Raw genomic sequence first — 17,258 nt, forward strand, 5'->3', positions numbered from 1 at the left:
TCATGGACCCAAGAGCAGTGTGGCTGGAGAGAGTCCTGGGTTCATGGCCTGGGCAAGAATGAACTGCCCTGAATGTTTGGGGGGTTCATGAACTAGGAAGATGAGCCCAATGTCAGGGGGTTCATGGACCCAAGAGCAGTGTGGCTGGAGAGAGGCTGTCGGTAAACTGATCGATTGCCCCGGTGGACCTGGGCAAGAATGAGCACGTGTGTACTGCCCTGAAATTCGGGGGGGTTCATGGACTCAAGAGCAGTGTGGCTGGAGGGAGACTGTCGGTAAACTGATCATCAGGGATGACTGGGAACCCCGGTGACTCTCGGTCCTCACAGTGAGAAATGGCAACAATTCTCTCTTCACCCTTTGCACGGGTCCACTCTCTGTGGTGACCTCATCTTCCCTGTTCAAACTCCCCCATCCTTCTCCCACTGACCTTCTCCGCCTGTGGTGGCTGCTCTCAGACCCTTGAGCCTCACTGCCTTGAGCCAGAACACTGTCTTTGGCCCCAGTGCCGAGCTTCCTGTGTCTCCCCCCTCTGTCACTTCTAATCCAAGGGTCGATGACCAGCTTCCGTGCTGTGGCATCTCTTCTCCTTCCTGTAAAGGCATCCTTCCTCTGGATGAAGGCCGGGTGCTGGCTCGGGGCTCATGGCCTTGTTTAACCTCGGTGGCCTCCTTAAAGGACCTGCCACCTCCAGATCAGTCACAGTGGGGCATTGAGGCTCCAACACACGGATTGAGGGGGACGTGGTTCAGCCCATGACCCCTTCTGAACGTGAGGCCCTGGAGGAGCGTTTGCTGCCTGTGGGGCTGTTTTCTCAGAATGGATTCCCGAGGCGTGTTGGTGACATGTCTGAGTTTTACTGTCCCCAGTGAAAGGGTGGTCTCTCTTCCTCTCCTCCCTCTGTCCAAGTGTGCCCATGCTTGCATAGCCTTCAGGAAAGCTTCTCATCTCCCTTCCCTCCACAGCCTATTATTACGGCAAGAGGAAAAAGATCAGTAAGCCTCCCATCGGGGAAAGCAGCATCGAAGGTGGACACCCCAAGCCGTCCCGGCGGAGGAAGCGGCGGAAATCCATCTTTGTGCAGAAGAAACGGAGATCTTCCACTGTGGACTTGGCCACAGGCTCAGGGGAGGTACGTCCCACCCAAACACGCGTTCCAATGGGATGCCCAGGCCCCACCGGCAGGTGTGGTGGCTCCATGACCAAGGCAGAGCTGAAGTGTGCACCCTCTCCTTACTTGTTGACAACAGATTACTTTGACTGAAAGGGCCACGTTGGGACAATCAGATCCATCCTCAGCTGCCTCCCAGGAGGTGGGTGGCTAGAGCTTGGATCCTGCCCTCGGGCCCCCATGTCATCCAATACCCCTTCAGTGCCTGTCTCTGCTTCCCAGGAGAGTGAAGAAGATGACGCAGACGCCGTGGACGATGACACAGCGAGTGAGGAGACCGGCTCCGAGCTCCGCGATGACCAGACAGACACCTCATCTGCAGAGGTACCCTCGGCCCGGCCCCGGAGGGCCGTCACCCTGAGGAGTGGCTCAGAGCCTGCACGCCGGCCGCCCATGGAGAGGACGCGGAGGGGCCGCAGAGCGCCAGCTGCCTCCTCTGCAGAGGAGGGAGAGAAGTGCCCACCTGCCAGACCCGAGGGGACAGAGGTGAGGCCTAGGGACAGAGGGCTGCCCACGCACTTCTCAGAAGGAGTGCTCACTGCTATTCAAGGCTGCGATCTGGGGAAACCTGTTTAAAATATCCAGAATAGCAGCCATGGCCGTAGCCAAATTCCTAAGTCAGGGACAGAGTGCGGTTCTGGAGGCAGTCACAACGTCACTCAAGCCGCCAGGCCCTTTCACTCCTGGGTTTCCAAAATTTCCGTTTCTGCATCTCCCATCACCAACTTTGCATTTTGTTCCCCTCTAGAAGAAGCCTCTGTGATGTCATAAAGTTTTAAATCAGCGTGTCAGGTCTCCTCGAAGCCTGTAGTAGCACTGATGTCACACTGAGTGGTGGGGAATAGCTGGCCACCCCCAGCACGTCAGCCATACCCCCAGCAGCCCTTGTCCCTCACCAGAGAGCATCATTCATAATGGGTTCAAGAGTGACTCTTACCGTACTGGTTTTCTTAACCTCCGAGGGCGCGCGTGTCATCTCCAGCAAGGTCTCCCTGGCTGAGATGCTGAGAAACTCCCCAAAGAGTTTGGGCACCTTGCTCAGGGGTGCAGTGGGAGGAGGAGGCAGTTGCTCCTGGCCCAGGAAGGAGGCTCAGTTCAGGCCTGCAACATGTTGGGGGGACACGACCGACCCCACAGTGGCTGAGGTCCAGCCTCTGCCTCCCCTACAGGACACAAAACAGGAAGAGGAGGAGAGGCTGGTTCTGGAGAGCAACCCGTTGGAGTGGACGGTCACCGACGTGGTGCGGTTTATCAAGCTGACGGACTGCGCCCCCTTGGCCAAGATATTTCAAGAGCAGGTACGGCAGCTAGCTATGTGTTTGGTGCTTTATGTTACAAACTCTGGGTCTCACAGAAGCCTCCCGTGCTAGCTGGCATCCTCATGACTGCCAGGGGGGGACCCACGGCCAGTGCCCACTTGGCCGTGGCTGACACCCGTGTGGCAAGTGTAGGAGGCTCGGCTCCAGGGAGACCCCTGTCTCTCTCCTGCTGCTCCTCACTGATCCTGTAGCCAGGGAGGGTGAGTCCAGGACCCACCCTCAGCCTCCACCAACCTCACAGTAGGGGGCTTTTTACCATCAGGCAGGGATGGCCATCCCTACTTGGCCTTGCTAGATCCACCTTTTGGGGGGTTGGTGCCTGGTTGCAGCCCAGCCAGGCTGAAAGTCAGGGCTGCTCACTGAGCCTCCGCTGGTGTGGGTGGGGCCGGCAGGTTTTCCCTGGGATATCCAGCTGCAGGGAGCTGCAGGGAGCTGCTGGTGCCTGAATGTGTTTGGCTGGGCCAGCCCTCTGTAGGTCCTTTGGCTAAAGGGAGCAGACTTCTTGGGGCCTCTTTTTGTCTCTGCCATTTGGAGAGCTTGGGTTGCCACCTTCAGCTCCAAGTCTTCCTCTGTGAGGCACGCAGACAAACAAGGAAAGCAGCCGCTCAGGTCCCTGACCGGGGACTCACAGCCCCAGGATCTGCCCTCTTCCTTCCACCTTCCAGGGTCCTCTATTTGTGGAATAATATATAGTTTCTGGGGTTACACCTAACAAGATGAGTAGGGCACAGTGTATCTGCTGGACTTTTTCAGAGTAGAAGCTGTCTGTCCACTGTGGTTTACTTAATGCCCCTTTCATCAATGTTTTCTTACCTTCTTCACTTCTTTCTTGATAAACTGCTTTAAAACCTATGGTCTTGTGATGAACAAATGCACAAACAATCAATATAACTCTGACCATAAAGGAGTCTGTAATCCAGCAGCTGAAATGTAAGACCTGCAACAAGGTGTCCTAAGAAAGAAGGGAGGGTTTTATTTACCTTTTCCCTTAAATTAGCCTGCAAAGGAGTTGCTGCTGTGTCCTGGTCCCTGACCTCACACGCAGGCTTCAGGTTCAGCCCCTGGTCTGGCCGTAGCCTGTGCAGAGCTTGTTGAAATTTGTTGTATTGTCTTGCAGTATGAATATCTGTCTCCAAAGACCCTGTGTTTAAAAATACACTGTTTTCCGTATTGTAAATTAAAGACATGTTTATTCAGGTTCTTTTTTTTTATAAGTCATATCAACCAGTAGTCTAGAAAGAAAATATTTCAAGCATTCGATCAAGGGGAAAATGAAAGAACTGTGATTTCCCAGGGACCCAGGGAAGCTCTCTCCTTTCTCGCAAGTCAATGCAGTAACCAACTGAAAAGAGCAAATTAATAGGTTCTTGCACCTCAGAGGTCTGTCACCGTGTCCAGGGAAGTTCAGAGATGTAGTTCATCTGCTTGACCACTGGGGCCCTCCTGGGCACTGCCCATTCATGTCGAAGGAATGCATGAGGCCAGAGGGGAGGGCCGCCCGCGTCTGCTGACGGCCCCTGCACGTCCTCCCTTGGCACCTCTGACTACAAACAGGGAGAAGCCCCGTCAGGTCTCAGGGACCTGGGGGAGAAGCTCGTCCCTTCTGTGCCACACCCGAGCAGGAAGGAAAAGAATTCTGAGCAGTGTGAAGACTTACGTGATTTGGGGATTGCTGATAAAAGGTTGATAGAGACAGACCAGGCTCCTGCGCAAATAGTGGCCTGACCTGACACAATGTTTGTCCAGACGGAGATTTATCGCTGGTGGTGCTGTAAGAAAAGCGTGGTACCCAAACACGTGACCAGTGCTGATGACACAGGCTTTAACATACTAACGTGCACCTGTGGGTTGGTGCGTTCACGCAACAGACACTGACGGAGCGCCTGTCAGGTGCCTTGAGGTGTCTAAACAGTCCCTACGGGATGTGGCCTCTTATGTCACCTAACATTTTTTTTCTGTTTTATTTTTGTTTTGAAGCTAAAATGCCCAGTTTTAACTAAAAAAAATTTTTTTTTTCTTTGGCCAGGGCTGGGTTTAAACCCGCCACCTCTGGCATATGGGGCCAGCGCCCTACCCTTTTGAGCCACAGGCACTGCCCTTAAAAAAAAAAAAAAAATGTATTTTTTAGTTGATCCAGAACAAAGGACAGAAATCTCACTTTTAGAATCCATGTTAGGTTACAGGAGCTCAAACCCTTGTGCTGGAAACAGTTAACAAGTTGGTGTGTCCGTGCCTGGTACAAGTTCTCAGCAATAAGCAAGAAAGTGAAACAAAGCGGGTTGGGGGAGGACCACTCACTCGGGTCTCACCCTGCCGTGTCCCTGTGCCCACTTGGTGGCATTTCATGCCCCCACATGCAGATCGAGCAGTTGGTGACGCTTCCCTCCAGGTTGCTCTGCTGACCTCAGATGAGAGCTTGGCCCTGATACCTCCTCACTTCTTTCATGAAAAAGAAAAATAAGTGAGCCGTAACTGACAATCACCGTATTCCTGTTTAATGTTACATTTCACATCACGAGGTTTCACCTGTCGTAATAAAAAGCCACCGTCCACTGGGCTTTCTGGAGCACGTGACACTCGGGTCCTTTTCTGTTCTGTCAGATCGTTAGTTACTGTTAATTTTTCCTAATTTGTTCTGTCGCCTTTTAGCCCAAATGCCCCAGCTCTGACTTGGTGCGGCCTCCTCTGAGCTATGAAAGAGGAGGAAGCTGAGATTTTATTCCCCAGGCTGTGAGACCCCAGTGCACAGAGTGGTCACAGGTGTGTGCGTTCATGCCCCAGGTGCAGTAAATTCAGAGATTATTATAATCACCAGGGGCATTTGCAAAAATTACAAACTTCCCATTATTCCCTTCACCAGCATCTGTATACCTTTCATTTCTGAAATGTCATGGCAACTACTTAAAAATTCTATACTCTATAATTTTATGCTGCAAACCTATACAGTAGGAAGCAAAAATCCACCCAATCTATAACTAAGAAAACACAAAACTCTCAATAAAATTTTTTCCATTCTTTAACTTTGATAAATCAGAGATATATGATAAGCAGTCTGTCCAAGTGGGTGGTTTACTTCCATGAGATAATATCTCAGCATAGTTTACAGGTTTACTTTGAACTGAGGCCGTTCCCACTGAGACCATTCCCTCCTCTCTCCCCTTCTGCAGACCTGACACCTCCCTGGGAACCACCAGGGCTTCCACCAAACTGTCTCCCAGAATAAATTTAATGCCTCCGTGTGCTAACTAACATCTGTGTTGTATGTCTTATCATATTTCATTTCTTTACGAGTTTGTAGCGGTCCGTTTATGGCAGTTCTATGTTTAACATAACAAGTGATCTGCCAGCAATTCTGAATTGCATAAGAGCAGAGTTATAAAAATGGCATCAACGGTGAGTTCTACTGTGCTGTTTACGTAATCCTCGAAAGGAAAAGGACCTTATGAACCTAAAGAGCTACACCTGAGGGGCGGTAGGCCGGGCTGCTGCCTTGGTCCCTGACTTTTTTTTTTTTATTGCAGTTTTCGGCCGGGGCTGGGTTTGAACCCACCATCTCTGGTATATGGGGCCAGCGCCCTACTCCCTTGAGCCACAGCCGCCACCCATGGTCCCTGACTTTTTAGTGTCATTATGTATATTCTCCTGTTTTGCCCAGTTTTTCACCCGAGTGCTGCCCCACTGTCAGCTGGTCGAGTGGCTCTTGGTGACCTGTGGTCACAGTGCACATCAATCAGCCCCAATATGGGGTCCCTGATACCCCCACTGTCTGGTGCACCATGGTGGACTGATCTTCCAGCTGCTAAACCCAGCACCTTTCAGTGGGCAGCACGGAACTGCAGTGTCTGCAAATCAGAGGAGGGATTTCATTCCCAGCAGGACAGTCTTCTCCAAAGGGTCACACTGGGAATCCTTTTTCATATCATTTTGGGAGCAGGGAGCCCAGAGTGGGCAGTGTAGGTCCTTCAGCAGGTCCACCAGGGAAAGGCTACATTGTAGCCACTTCCCTCATTCATGTGTCAAGTCTGGTTGTCACTTAATTCTTTCCAGCCAAAATACAGGGTGACAAGGCTGTAATCCTAGCAGGGACCATGGTCTGTGCCCCGTGCCCTGGTCTGCATCTCTCTGGGCCAGGATTTCAGCTCTGGGTTTCTGCTTGGCTTGGTCCCCTGTATGCAGGGGCTTCCTCAAGGGGTGCAGTGAAACGCCGAGGCATGAGTCACCAGCTCCCAAGGGGGGCTGTTCCAAGTGCGGCCTCCACGTCCCCAAGTGCAGCCTCACAGCGAGACAGACCCTATTCACACTTCCGTTTTTTCTTTTCCCATCTCACCGGTTGCCTTTTGAAGCAGTTATTAAAACCCAGAGCTGGGATGGGTGTGATGACCATGATATAAAGAATGTGCACACTCCTAAGTACCTGGCATGTAGCTCGTGGGTTCTTAGAAATTATTTGCTGACACAATTCTGTGCCACTTGTGCTGATGTCTGACGGGCCCTCTACCACCTTCGTGCCTTTGCAGATTAAAAGGGAAAACGTGAACTGGGCTAGAGCCAGCAGGTGGAATTCACTCACTAGCTATTTTTTTTTTCTTTTTTACCTCCCTTTAAATAATGCCATTCTAAATTCTCTAGTTAAAGCACATTTTAAAATTGCTAACCAGGCTTCTGTGAAAGTGCTGAGTGCCTCAAGCCTCATCTATTTTATAATTCTCTTCCACAATTTCAAAACAGGAAGCTCAAATATGTAGATTATAATAAAGTCCCCCACTCTGGAAACTGCAACCCTGGGAAATAGGAGCCTCAGCTTGTGCAGTCCCCGCTGTAAGTGCGGCCTCCGAGTCTCCCATCCGGTGCCCTCCGGCACGGCCATCACTCTCTGCACACATCATCCTGGCTGCCTGGCACTAGCGTCTGGAACATGACAGGCACCTGTAACCTTCTGGTGATCAGTTTCCTTCAAGTCTGCACTGGTCGGCACCAGGCCCTACGTTTCCCTGTGGCAGGTGTGTCAGAGAACTCTCATTGCAATGAGAATTTATAGAGTAACCTCTGTGTGAGAGGCACTTTGTTAAAAGCTACCTGAATCGAAGATGAATAAGATGGCCCGTGATGCTGAACACTCACTCAGATCAGTGGCTGCAACGTCGGTCAGTTAGCAGAAGCGTGTAAGGGAGTAAAACTGCTATCAGCAGAGAGGGGTTGTAGATTTAAGTGGAGAAGTTGAAGAAGAGCCAGCATGAGCAAGGCTGCGACTGCGGCAGGCCAAGCAAGCCGCCTTCAGCTGAGCAGAGGGGGCAAGGGCTTTTTGCAGACGGGTCAGAGCCAAGTGGGCTGAGGGCCGAAGTCCTTGGGCCCAGTGGCAGGTGGTAGCTGTGGGGCAGGAAAGTTGACCCCAGGAGCAGGGATGCATCATGCATGGCATGGTCATCCTAGGAAGGAGACCAAATTCCCTGTCCACATAACCTCAAGACCTGACTTCATTTCCAACACATCTTATGCCACGTATCCATTCGGGGGATACTGGGGTGTCTCTTGTGTGCCCAGCACTGTGCCCGGGACTAGCAAATGCATCCTGGATGACTCAAGGTCACTGTACACCCTCCAGTGAGCTCAGAATCTCTCCAGATGCGGCACTGACTCTTTGTGTCTGCGTCACAAAGTAGAAGACTGGGAGTGGGTTGACCTTGACCCCTTTACGCAGATTTAAAGACCTGCAGTCAGCCTTCACACTGAGACGTGAGTTTCTATCTCACGTGTATCTACAGCTTGAAGAAGTGAATGTTCACCTCGTTTCTTCCCATGTAAGATTTCCATAAGAGGATCCAGCATCTTTGGCAGGAGGGCACTTGCCTGAGAGGGGCTCCTCCCTTGGTCCCCATCACAAAGCTTTCAAGGTGGGAGTGCCACGTTCCTGCTCCCCTGACAGGTGGCAAAGCCCTCCCTGCAGGGCCTGACTCTGCTCTTTGGCATGTCGGGGAGCCCCCTGCCCTCTCCTCCCACTCTGCTGTCTGTGCCCTGCTCCATCACCCTGGCCTTTACCCATCCAACAACTTAGCTTTACTGAGGCCAGTTCTTCCCATGGGTTCATTCAGCCAGTGTGGACAGAGTCTTGTTCTATGGTGGGCAGGTGTCTCTCCAGGTGCTCGGCAAAGAGCAAAGGGAACAAACACACAGCAGACAACCAAACAGCCCCGGCCCTGGCAGGTGCCTCCTTGACAGTTTCAGTGCAACTCCCCCACAGGGGCCAGAGCCCAGTACTGGGGCCTCCAGCTCTGCCGTGCTCTGACTGCAGGCGGCTTGTGTCCCTGGTATCCACTCTGGTGTCTGACATACTGTGGTTTTTAATTCAGTGCTATATTCTCAGAGGCCATCTGAGTGCCTGGCACTCAGTAGCTGCTCAATAAATGTCCAGTAGACAAATGAACAAGTGGCACCTTCCACTGGGACATGGTGCCTGTGCATGTTGGCAATTTTCACTGAAATTGTCTGTGAGCGTGAGCTCAGTAAATCTCACAGGGCTGAGTTTTAATGGTCATTGACTCTCTGTGCCCAGACGGCCCATGACCAAGGGTGAATGTCACAGACTGAGCTATAATTTTGCCTCCAAAGCTTAAAGCAGAAAGGCACAATTCCAGTTCCAGTGCTGTTTGGAAGCATAGTTAGACTGGCTGGCTTTTCTGGGCATTAATTTCTACCTCAAAAGTAAACATCCATTTCCCAGAATAAGTTTCAGTTCTCTTGTGACCTGCACTGTTGATGACAGCGAACATAATAGAAAAGCTGCCTCTGCACAGTTTGATGTCGTGATGCAGGGAAGCCGCCTCCAGTGCGCGGTTTTATATCGTCGTGGTACATGGAAGCCTCCAGTGTGTGGTTTTACGTTGTGGTGCAGGGAAACCTCCAGTGCGCAGTTTTACGTTGTGGTTCAGGGAAGCCTCCAGTGCATGGTTTTATGTCGTGCAGGGAAGCCTCTAGTGCGCTGTTTTATGTTGTGGTTCAGGGAAGCCTCCAGTGCGCAGTTTTACGTTGTGGTGCAGGGAAGCCTCCAGTGCGGGGTTTTACGTTGTGGTTCAGGGAAGCCTCCAGTGCACGGTTTTATGTCGTCATGGTACATGGAAGCCTCTAGTGCATGGTTTTATGTCGTGGTGCAGGGAAGCCTCCAGTGCGTGGTTTTATGTCGTGGTGCAGGGAAGCCTCCAGTGTGCGGTTTTATGTCGTTGTGCAGGGAAGCCGCCTGCACGCAATTTTATGTGGACTGCCTACGTAAAATACATTTTTGTGAGGCCCATGATACCCAGAAGACTTTGTGTCCTGACACCTATGCCCTCTCTATCCATTTTTATCTAATATATTTAGATTTGGCTTTGAAAGGGGAATTGTGCAGCAGGTCCCAGGCCAGGGATAGGCTTGCTGAGTACCTCCAGTGTCCGGACTACTGTCAGCCTTATCAATCAATAACATTTGAAAAGGTGAAATAACATGTAAAGTGCTCTAGAGAAAGGGGGGGGGACATAAACACAGAATGAGAAACAAGCAGCAGTTTACACAGTTTGCCTCTGTGAGGGATGAGTCTTTGTAACATTGAACTGTAGCAAGTTCAGTTCAACAGTCATTTAATGAATATCTTCGTGGTATGGGACCCTGTGGGTGGCCACAGCAGGGCTGAAGGAGGCAGGCTGGGGCAGCTGACCTGTGTATGGTGACATCACACAATGGGCAATGTCTGCCTATGAGAGAGACAGTGTGTGTGTGTGTGTGTGTCTGTCTGTCTGCAGGAGGACTCCACTGTGCAGCTGCTGTGTCTTTCCTCCGGCACCTCCTCACCTGTCCTGGAAGTTCAGTGTCAGACTCAGCAAGGAAAGAAGAGAGCTTCTCTTTCAGCAGAGAGACCTAGCGCTCAGATTAAGTCTCAGCATCCCATAGGAAGGACCCAGCCTGGCCTGGTGGGGGCCTGGTGAGGGTTTGCCCTCCCAGGAGGGGTGACAGGCTCAAGAAACAGTTCCCACCACAGTGCACCTGCTCAGGCTCTTTGCACCAACCAGGATAGGTGTGTGAATTCTGGAGTAGCCAAAATGTAATTAGCACAGAGGTAGTTGGTTGCCAAGCCAGACTGGAGTCTGCCAGCGCTCCCCCAAATCAGATAAAACCACAGAGTGGCCGCTTCTCATGCTTGGCTCCAGGAGGAAGCCTGGCATGGCAGGTGTCCCCTGGTGCGCGCCGCCCCTCTCTGACCTGCCTCTCTGTCTCCCCCTGCAGGACATTGATGGCCAGGCACTCCTGCTGCTCACACTCCCCACTGTACAGGAGTGCCTGGAGCTGAAGTTGGGGCCCGCCATTAAGCTGTGTCACCAGATCGAGAGGGTCAAAGTGGCCTTCTATGCCCAGTACGCCAACTGACAGCCCCTCGGGAGATACCCTCTGTCGCTGTGATGTAGTTTGTGACAGGACTGACTCTTTGACTCTCTGGGACCCGTGAAATGGCATGTGCCTGACGTCCCGCCAGAAAGCCTGCAGCCTGGAACCCCCCACCCCCAGCCTGACCAAGACGTCCAGACTTCTGTGTCCTCAGAGGGTAGGGCCACAGTCCTGGAAAGGTTAATCGGAATCTACGTGGGACCTGGCAGGACGCAGACAGACCACTTAGTAAATCCCCACTTCGCCTTTCCCTCACCCGAGGGGCAGCGCCCTCTGAACGAAGCTTGCAAACAAGAGTGTGAGAGAGGAGGATGCCTAACTGCTGGGACAGCGTCCGCTGTCATCACTCACAGGCACATCTGGAGACGCTCCTTCCTGGTCCATCTCCAACCCTGCCAAGCATCAAACGCCATCACTGCAGCTGGATCTTGGTGGCACCTCCTTTCTCAGAGACAGCTGTGGGTGATGCTTCAGGGTGCCATCGTCAGAAGATGAACTAAAGCTCCACCCTCAGTCAGAGGGGCCATGTCAGGAGTGGTGGGAGCAAAGGAAGCCGCATCTAGTCAGCAGTCGCCTGTGTCCTGATTTAATTGCAGTCGGATCGGGAGTGACTGGTTAGGGAAATGTAGGGTTGTACACTGAAGGAAAAGCTTACCTTCAGAGAGTAAGAGTGGGAAGAGATTGAAAGTGTTTCCTGAAGTAGCTGTCCTGTAGAAGGCTCATCACAGCAGGTCCCTGCAGAACTGGGTGGCCCTTAGTTTCACATGGCTTGTGGCGTGTACAGGAGGCAGGACAAGGTGTGTGCCCCGGCTTGATGTGTCACCATGAGCACCGGGTCCTCGTCAGCCACTTCCCACCCTGACTTTCCTCATATGACATGGAAGCTGTGATCCTGGTAACTAACTCAGCACCTCTCCAGGCCTCAGGTCTTATAAAATGCCAAGCTCACTAAGACAGGAGTGTCTCAGCGAGCACACCGTCTCCCCCTTGCCCTTATTCCCCGTGTGCTGGAAGGAAAGATACAGATTGGCCAAAACAGGGAGAAAACAAACAACCAACCAAAGACCAAGACGTGTGTGTGACAGCAGCTTTAGCCCAGGGCTCTGCAGCTCACGCTGGCTGTGAGGTTGCTGATGAAATTTCTCGGGCGGCTTCATTGCATCTGCCAAGTCGTTTGCAGGTGAGTCCGAGGCTCTGCGAGTTGCCTGGCCTTGCGAACCAGCCATCACCTGCCCATTCCCATGAGCGATGCCGTATGTCCATCCAGACCAGGCGGACCAGGATTTTCTGACACGGTGGTTGCCTAAATGCCTTTTGAAGCCAAACCTTCACACAGTGCAGAGGTGCGTGTGGAAAGCACCAGCTTCACACCCTCCTGTTGCTTTTCTTCAGGTAATGACCTTGAGTTCCTCTCACTGAGTCAAATTTCGACACTTCCCATAAGGTCATGAGGCGGGCATCCTAGCTGCTTGTGTGGCCCGCAACATTTTAAGGCACGATTGTTGGGTTTGGGGAACTTTGCTGATGCTGACCTTCCTTGACATTTTGTAATGGTGATGGATGAAAAATAGAAAACTGATGTTTTGTGCTTGAGGCTTTTTTGTCACCCTGCAGCTGGTTTCCACAGCCTAAGTTGAAGGTCAGTGGCGGGGGTCTGCCCAGGACACCAGGTGGGCAGAGCATGTCTTGCCTGCTCAGTGCCTGCTCTGTCCTGAGGACGGACCGTCTCTGGGATGTAGCAGGGACGGCTTGTAGCAGAGATCTGTCTCCTAAGTGTGAGTTTGTGGACCTCTCCTCGGTGTCACGCCCCGCCTCCTCAGACACACGCTGCTGGCCTTAAGTGCTCACCCTGTGTGGTTAAACTCCCTCACAGGATTGGAAAAGGCACCCATGCCAAGGTCTCTGGCATGTTCCCTGTGCAGGCTCCTTCACAATCCTTCAGTGGGGCCTTTCCCAGCTGAGCTGTTTCTGTGGCATCTGAGATGGGGACGAGGGAACGTGATGGCCACAACTTGTATATTTGGGGGGAGTGTCACTTCTCTTGGCCTTGCTGGTGATGACATGGAGGAGGGTGGGTACCTCAGAGTGGGGAGAGCTTCTGGGGGTCCCAGGAGCCCATCCAGAGGGCTAGAGGGCAGCCTGGACAGGATGTGGACAGCTTAGCTGGGGAAAGGACTCTTTATCCTTCAGCCCTGCAGTTTACCTCTGGTGCCTCGTGTGGCTGCAGTCACTGGGTCTGTTGGGCTCAGCTCTGTATGTACCTGGTAAGGAGGAGAACGCCGGGACCAGGCAGAAGAGGCCCCACCTGGCTGTCATCACGGAGGTGACCTGTCTCTCCTCTGGGGAAGCCGAGAGTCACTTCAGGACTGAGGACTGTTGTCAGTGTCCTCAGGAACGGGGACTCTTTGGGGACTTCCATCACGGTGTGTCCCTCTCCACCTCGGCAGCGATTCTGCTACAGGATGGTGCCATGGTTTTCATTTCTCTGTAGGATTTACCTCTCACCAGCTTCTGTCTTAAACATAGGGCCAGTTCTCAAGGAACATTTTGTTGTTTTGTGTCCTTGTTGCTTATGGTCTACATGCCAACAAGTGATGAACCCCCTGTCCCTCCACGGATGGCACCATTTCCTCTGCGTCTCCCTTGGACCGTCCTTTGGGACCAAAGCCATCTCCTCTGTGCCCCTGGGCCCCGGGCACGTAGTGCCGCTCATCACCTCCTGCGACTGGCCCATCAGGCACTCTGCAGTCTGTTGTGTGCACACCCTGAGACACAGAAACGTCACCCCAACGTGAATGATCACAGCCTCTCCCGCGACCAGCCCCTAAGACTAGCCAAGCTTCTTCCAGCCCCTTCCCCCCCTTAACTGCATTTGTCCTGTGTTGTAAAAATATCCTGCCCGCAAAGATGTAATTGTAACAGCCTAAAAAGAACAGGGTCCCCTGGCATTGCAGAACATCTTTGCTTTTCAAAAACAAAAAAGACAGTTAACTTCACCATGCAGCTCCGTACCCCGCGGAGCTCATCTGCCACTTTGGACACTCGATCCATTTGATCCGAGTTTGCGTCTCACACGGTGTTGGATCTGTACAGCACCAAGGTCCCTCGCCTTCTGCGATCATACGTGAAAGATTATATTTCCTGGACTCACTTTGATTTGTTCTTCAGGGAATTACAACGAGCCAAACCGTTAGCACTAGCACTGCCATCTCTGCCCCTTGCTCTGATCTCTGAGGGCTGGGTCTGCTCGGCCGTCAAGATTGGTCTCATTTGCCTAATTTATCTCTTAGAATTGTGAGTGTGTAGGCAGGTTCCGGGATTTGCCAAACACTCCCTTCTGAGAGCGCCTTCTCCTTGGCTTTTTGGGGGATTTTCATACTTATTTTGCAGAACACCCATCTGTATTTATTTCTGTATATAGACCTAAAACACAAAACAGCAGTGTTAAAAATCTTGGATGGGGTTTGAGAGTCACTGCTGCTTTGGGGTCAAGATGGTGAATCTCGGCTTCATCTACTCTGCTTTCCCTCTTTAGAAAGCTGTGATCGAGTGTGCAGCTGCTCGAAAGGAAGGATAGGGAATTAAGACACTTTTAGTCTTAAAGAGAGAAGTTGTTGGAGAGACGTCCACATCGCCACGTCTCTTTGGTGCAGTAATTAAGTAGCAGGGGAGGCTGCATCGCAGCTGCCACAGTCTGATAACTCCGATACTCGGTCGAAAAGTTCCCTGAAAATATTTTACTCCCTTTACCTTGGTTGAGTTTTTAAGTTAATTGATCCTCATCTAGCTTTTGTCACTAGAGTGGTTTATAGATACACAAAATGTGATCATGGTAAAATTGAATTGTATTATTTTTGACCCACATAATTTACCTCAAAATGGTAATTGCTGACATAGAGTGCTGCCTGCCTGGGCTTTTGGTGCAAAGCCTCTGTAGTTTGAATGAGAAATAAGATTGCAGACAGCTTCCTGAGCCACCGTCTTTCCACGTCAGAGGTTTGTGTTGAGTGGCAAGGATTGGGTCCCACTGAGCATGTGGGTCACTGTCACCTACGGAGGCAGAGCCGCGCGCCAGGTGGCTGAAGGGACGCGCTGAGGAAGGAACATTCCAGGACAATCATTTGCTAAAAATCACCTGAAGATGGAAAATTTGAGGCGAACTTTTTCAATGACAGAAAATGTGTTCATCTCGCTTGTTCAGAACGGAAGGTAGCGTGTTCTCTATGAGAGGAAACTGCCCGGCTGTGGATGTCGAGAGGCCTCTTGCTGTTCTACGTCCCACGTCGAAGCGTTTGTGTAGAAATTGGATTCCAATCTTGTGTATGTTTTGGTGCATAAGTGGGAAGAATTGGTGTGTTTTCAGATTTGCAGGACAAAGGGCATGCTTTTAGTTTGCTGTAAGATTGTATTCTGTATATATGCTTTCATGTAAATAAATGAAAATCTATATCAGAGTTATATTTTAATTTTTATTCTAAATGAAAAGAAAACCCTTTTTACTTGAAAAAATTGTAAGCCACATTGTTAATAAAGTAAAAATAAGTTCTACAATAGTGTCTGTGTCTTTATGTTAAGTATTATTAAATGTTATTTTTAGGGTTTCAGTTTATTTTGTTGTGAGTTTTGTGTCTTGTTTTTGTTTTGTTGTTGCTGCGTGCTAAGCCTCTGTGTGTCCCTCCACACAGAGGTAGGTTGTGAATAACCGTGACTCTCAAACTCACCTCTTAGGTCTGGAACTTTTCCACTCAGGAAACTTGTATTTATTCTTTTAAAAATTTTTTTAATTAATGAATTTATATTTTGGAGACAGGGTCTCTCTCTGTCACTGCGGCCTTGAACAAGCAATCCTCCTGCCTCGGCCTCCCTAAGTGCTGGGTTAGCGGTGAGAACAGCCACACCTGGCCTGCTCTTGTGTATTGTTAAAACATTCCTGCACATCTTCACGAGGCCACCTCTGGCCTTCCCATTTTGGGTGACTTTAGTTGTTCTAGAATTACTGGATACTTTAGTAGAAAGGCAGTTTTATTTCCATGAGGGCAATGATGATGATGAAGCAACCTTACTTAGAGTCATCTCTCTTTGTCACACCTGGGCATTAGACATCCATGTTGGGAGAGGAAGCCCATGTCCTTCCTCTGCCATCCCTGGGATCTCTCTCATGGGGAGAGATTCAGGTAAGGTCACCTAGGGACAGAGAGAAGGGACAAGTGAATGGGAGACACTTAGGTGGAGATAGAGGGAGGCCCAGGGCTCTCTCCTTCTCATCCATCCCAGTGACCTCCGGTCACTTTAAATATATTATTTTGCCCGGCTGATAACCAAGCTCTGTATAGAGGTTTTTTGTTTTAACTAACTTTCTATAATAGCAAAGCTTTAGTAAGAAAAAGTCTATGAAGGCAAAGGGCGAAGCATTCATTTTATCAAAACACACCAGCAAGGAATTGGGAAAGCATGAAATGACCGAGGTAATGGTGCAAATTCCTATTTGCACTCAAAGATCTTTAGGAACAGAAAGATTGAATGTAAAATAAAGATGAATGCTGTTCCAATCTTCTCAATTGAATGAATCAAGAAAAAAAAATCTGTCTCTGTTTTCATGTTGCCACCAAAAGCCTATTTTTAATTCTTTTGCTCCCTAGCAAGGCTGTTTATAACTTAGTTCACTAGAAGTTACTTCCTCATTTAACCTGGGGTTTGTGCTCTGACTTTTAAGTCTGTGAGGGAGCATGCTTTCTGGAGGTGCAAAGACTACATTTTAGAAGTGCTGTTTAAGTGGACATGACCTTGGGTGATTCCACGTGAAGACTGGGTGTTTTATCAGGTTGGTGAAAATACTACATCAAAATAATAGATGGGCCGCAAAGGTGTACTAGGGAATAATTTCAGCAGTAGGTTTTTATGATCCCAGCCCAAGCCTGGGTTGCAGCCTGTCATGTGGTTTGTGTGCTGGGTTGAATGTTCTCCTGCAGCTGATACAGCTAACCAGTGCTTCATAGTAATAAATAAAAACCAAGTTCCTGGCTCAGCACCTGTGGCTCAAGTGGCTAAGGTGCCAGCCACATACACCTAAGGTGGCAGGTTCAAATCCAGCCCCAGCCTGCCACAGCACTCTACCCAGGGTGACAGTTTGAGGTTCTGTCTCAAAAAAAAAAAAAAAAATTTATCCAGGCTCAGTGCCTGCAGCTCGAGTGACTAAGGCACCAGCCACATACACCTAAGGTGGCAGGTTCAAATCCAGCCCCGGCCTGCCAAAAAGAAAACAACAACAACAACAACAATGACAGCTGCAACCAAAAAAAAAAAAAAAATAGCCGGGTGTTGTGGCGGGCGCCTGTGGTCCCAGCTACTTGGGAGGC

The 17,258-nt window shown here is 50.5% G+C and overlaps 1 protein-coding gene across 4 annotated transcripts in view; it reads left to right on the plus strand.

Moving 5' to 3' along the window:
- Positions 1-17,258, plus strand: part of SFMBT2 (Scm like with four mbt domains 2) — a 214,229-nt gene that overhangs the window by 173,057 nt on the left and 23,914 nt on the right. For 3 of the 4 annotated variants that reach the window (XM_023511389.1, XM_023511390.1, XM_023511388.1), the window contains exons 18-21: positions 966-1,132; positions 1,394-1,657; positions 2,341-2,469; positions 10,744-15,447. In XM_023511389.1, the coding sequence (XP_023367157.1) occupies positions 966-1,132; positions 1,394-1,657; positions 2,341-2,469; positions 10,744-10,884 (701 nt within the window). In that variant the 3' untranslated portion in view covers positions 10,885-15,447. Of the gene's footprint in view, positions 1-965; positions 1,133-1,393; positions 1,658-2,340; positions 2,470-10,743; positions 15,448-17,258 lie in introns of those variants that run through there. The other variant, XM_023511391.1, reaches the window with a different exon arrangement.

Source organism: Otolemur garnettii, unplaced genomic scaffold (assembly GCF_000181295.1).
Source record: "Otolemur garnettii isolate 467f Iridium unplaced genomic scaffold, OtoGar3 scaffold00019, whole genome shotgun sequence".
Lineage (NCBI taxonomy): Eukaryota > Metazoa > Chordata > Mammalia > Primates > Galagidae > Otolemur > Otolemur garnettii.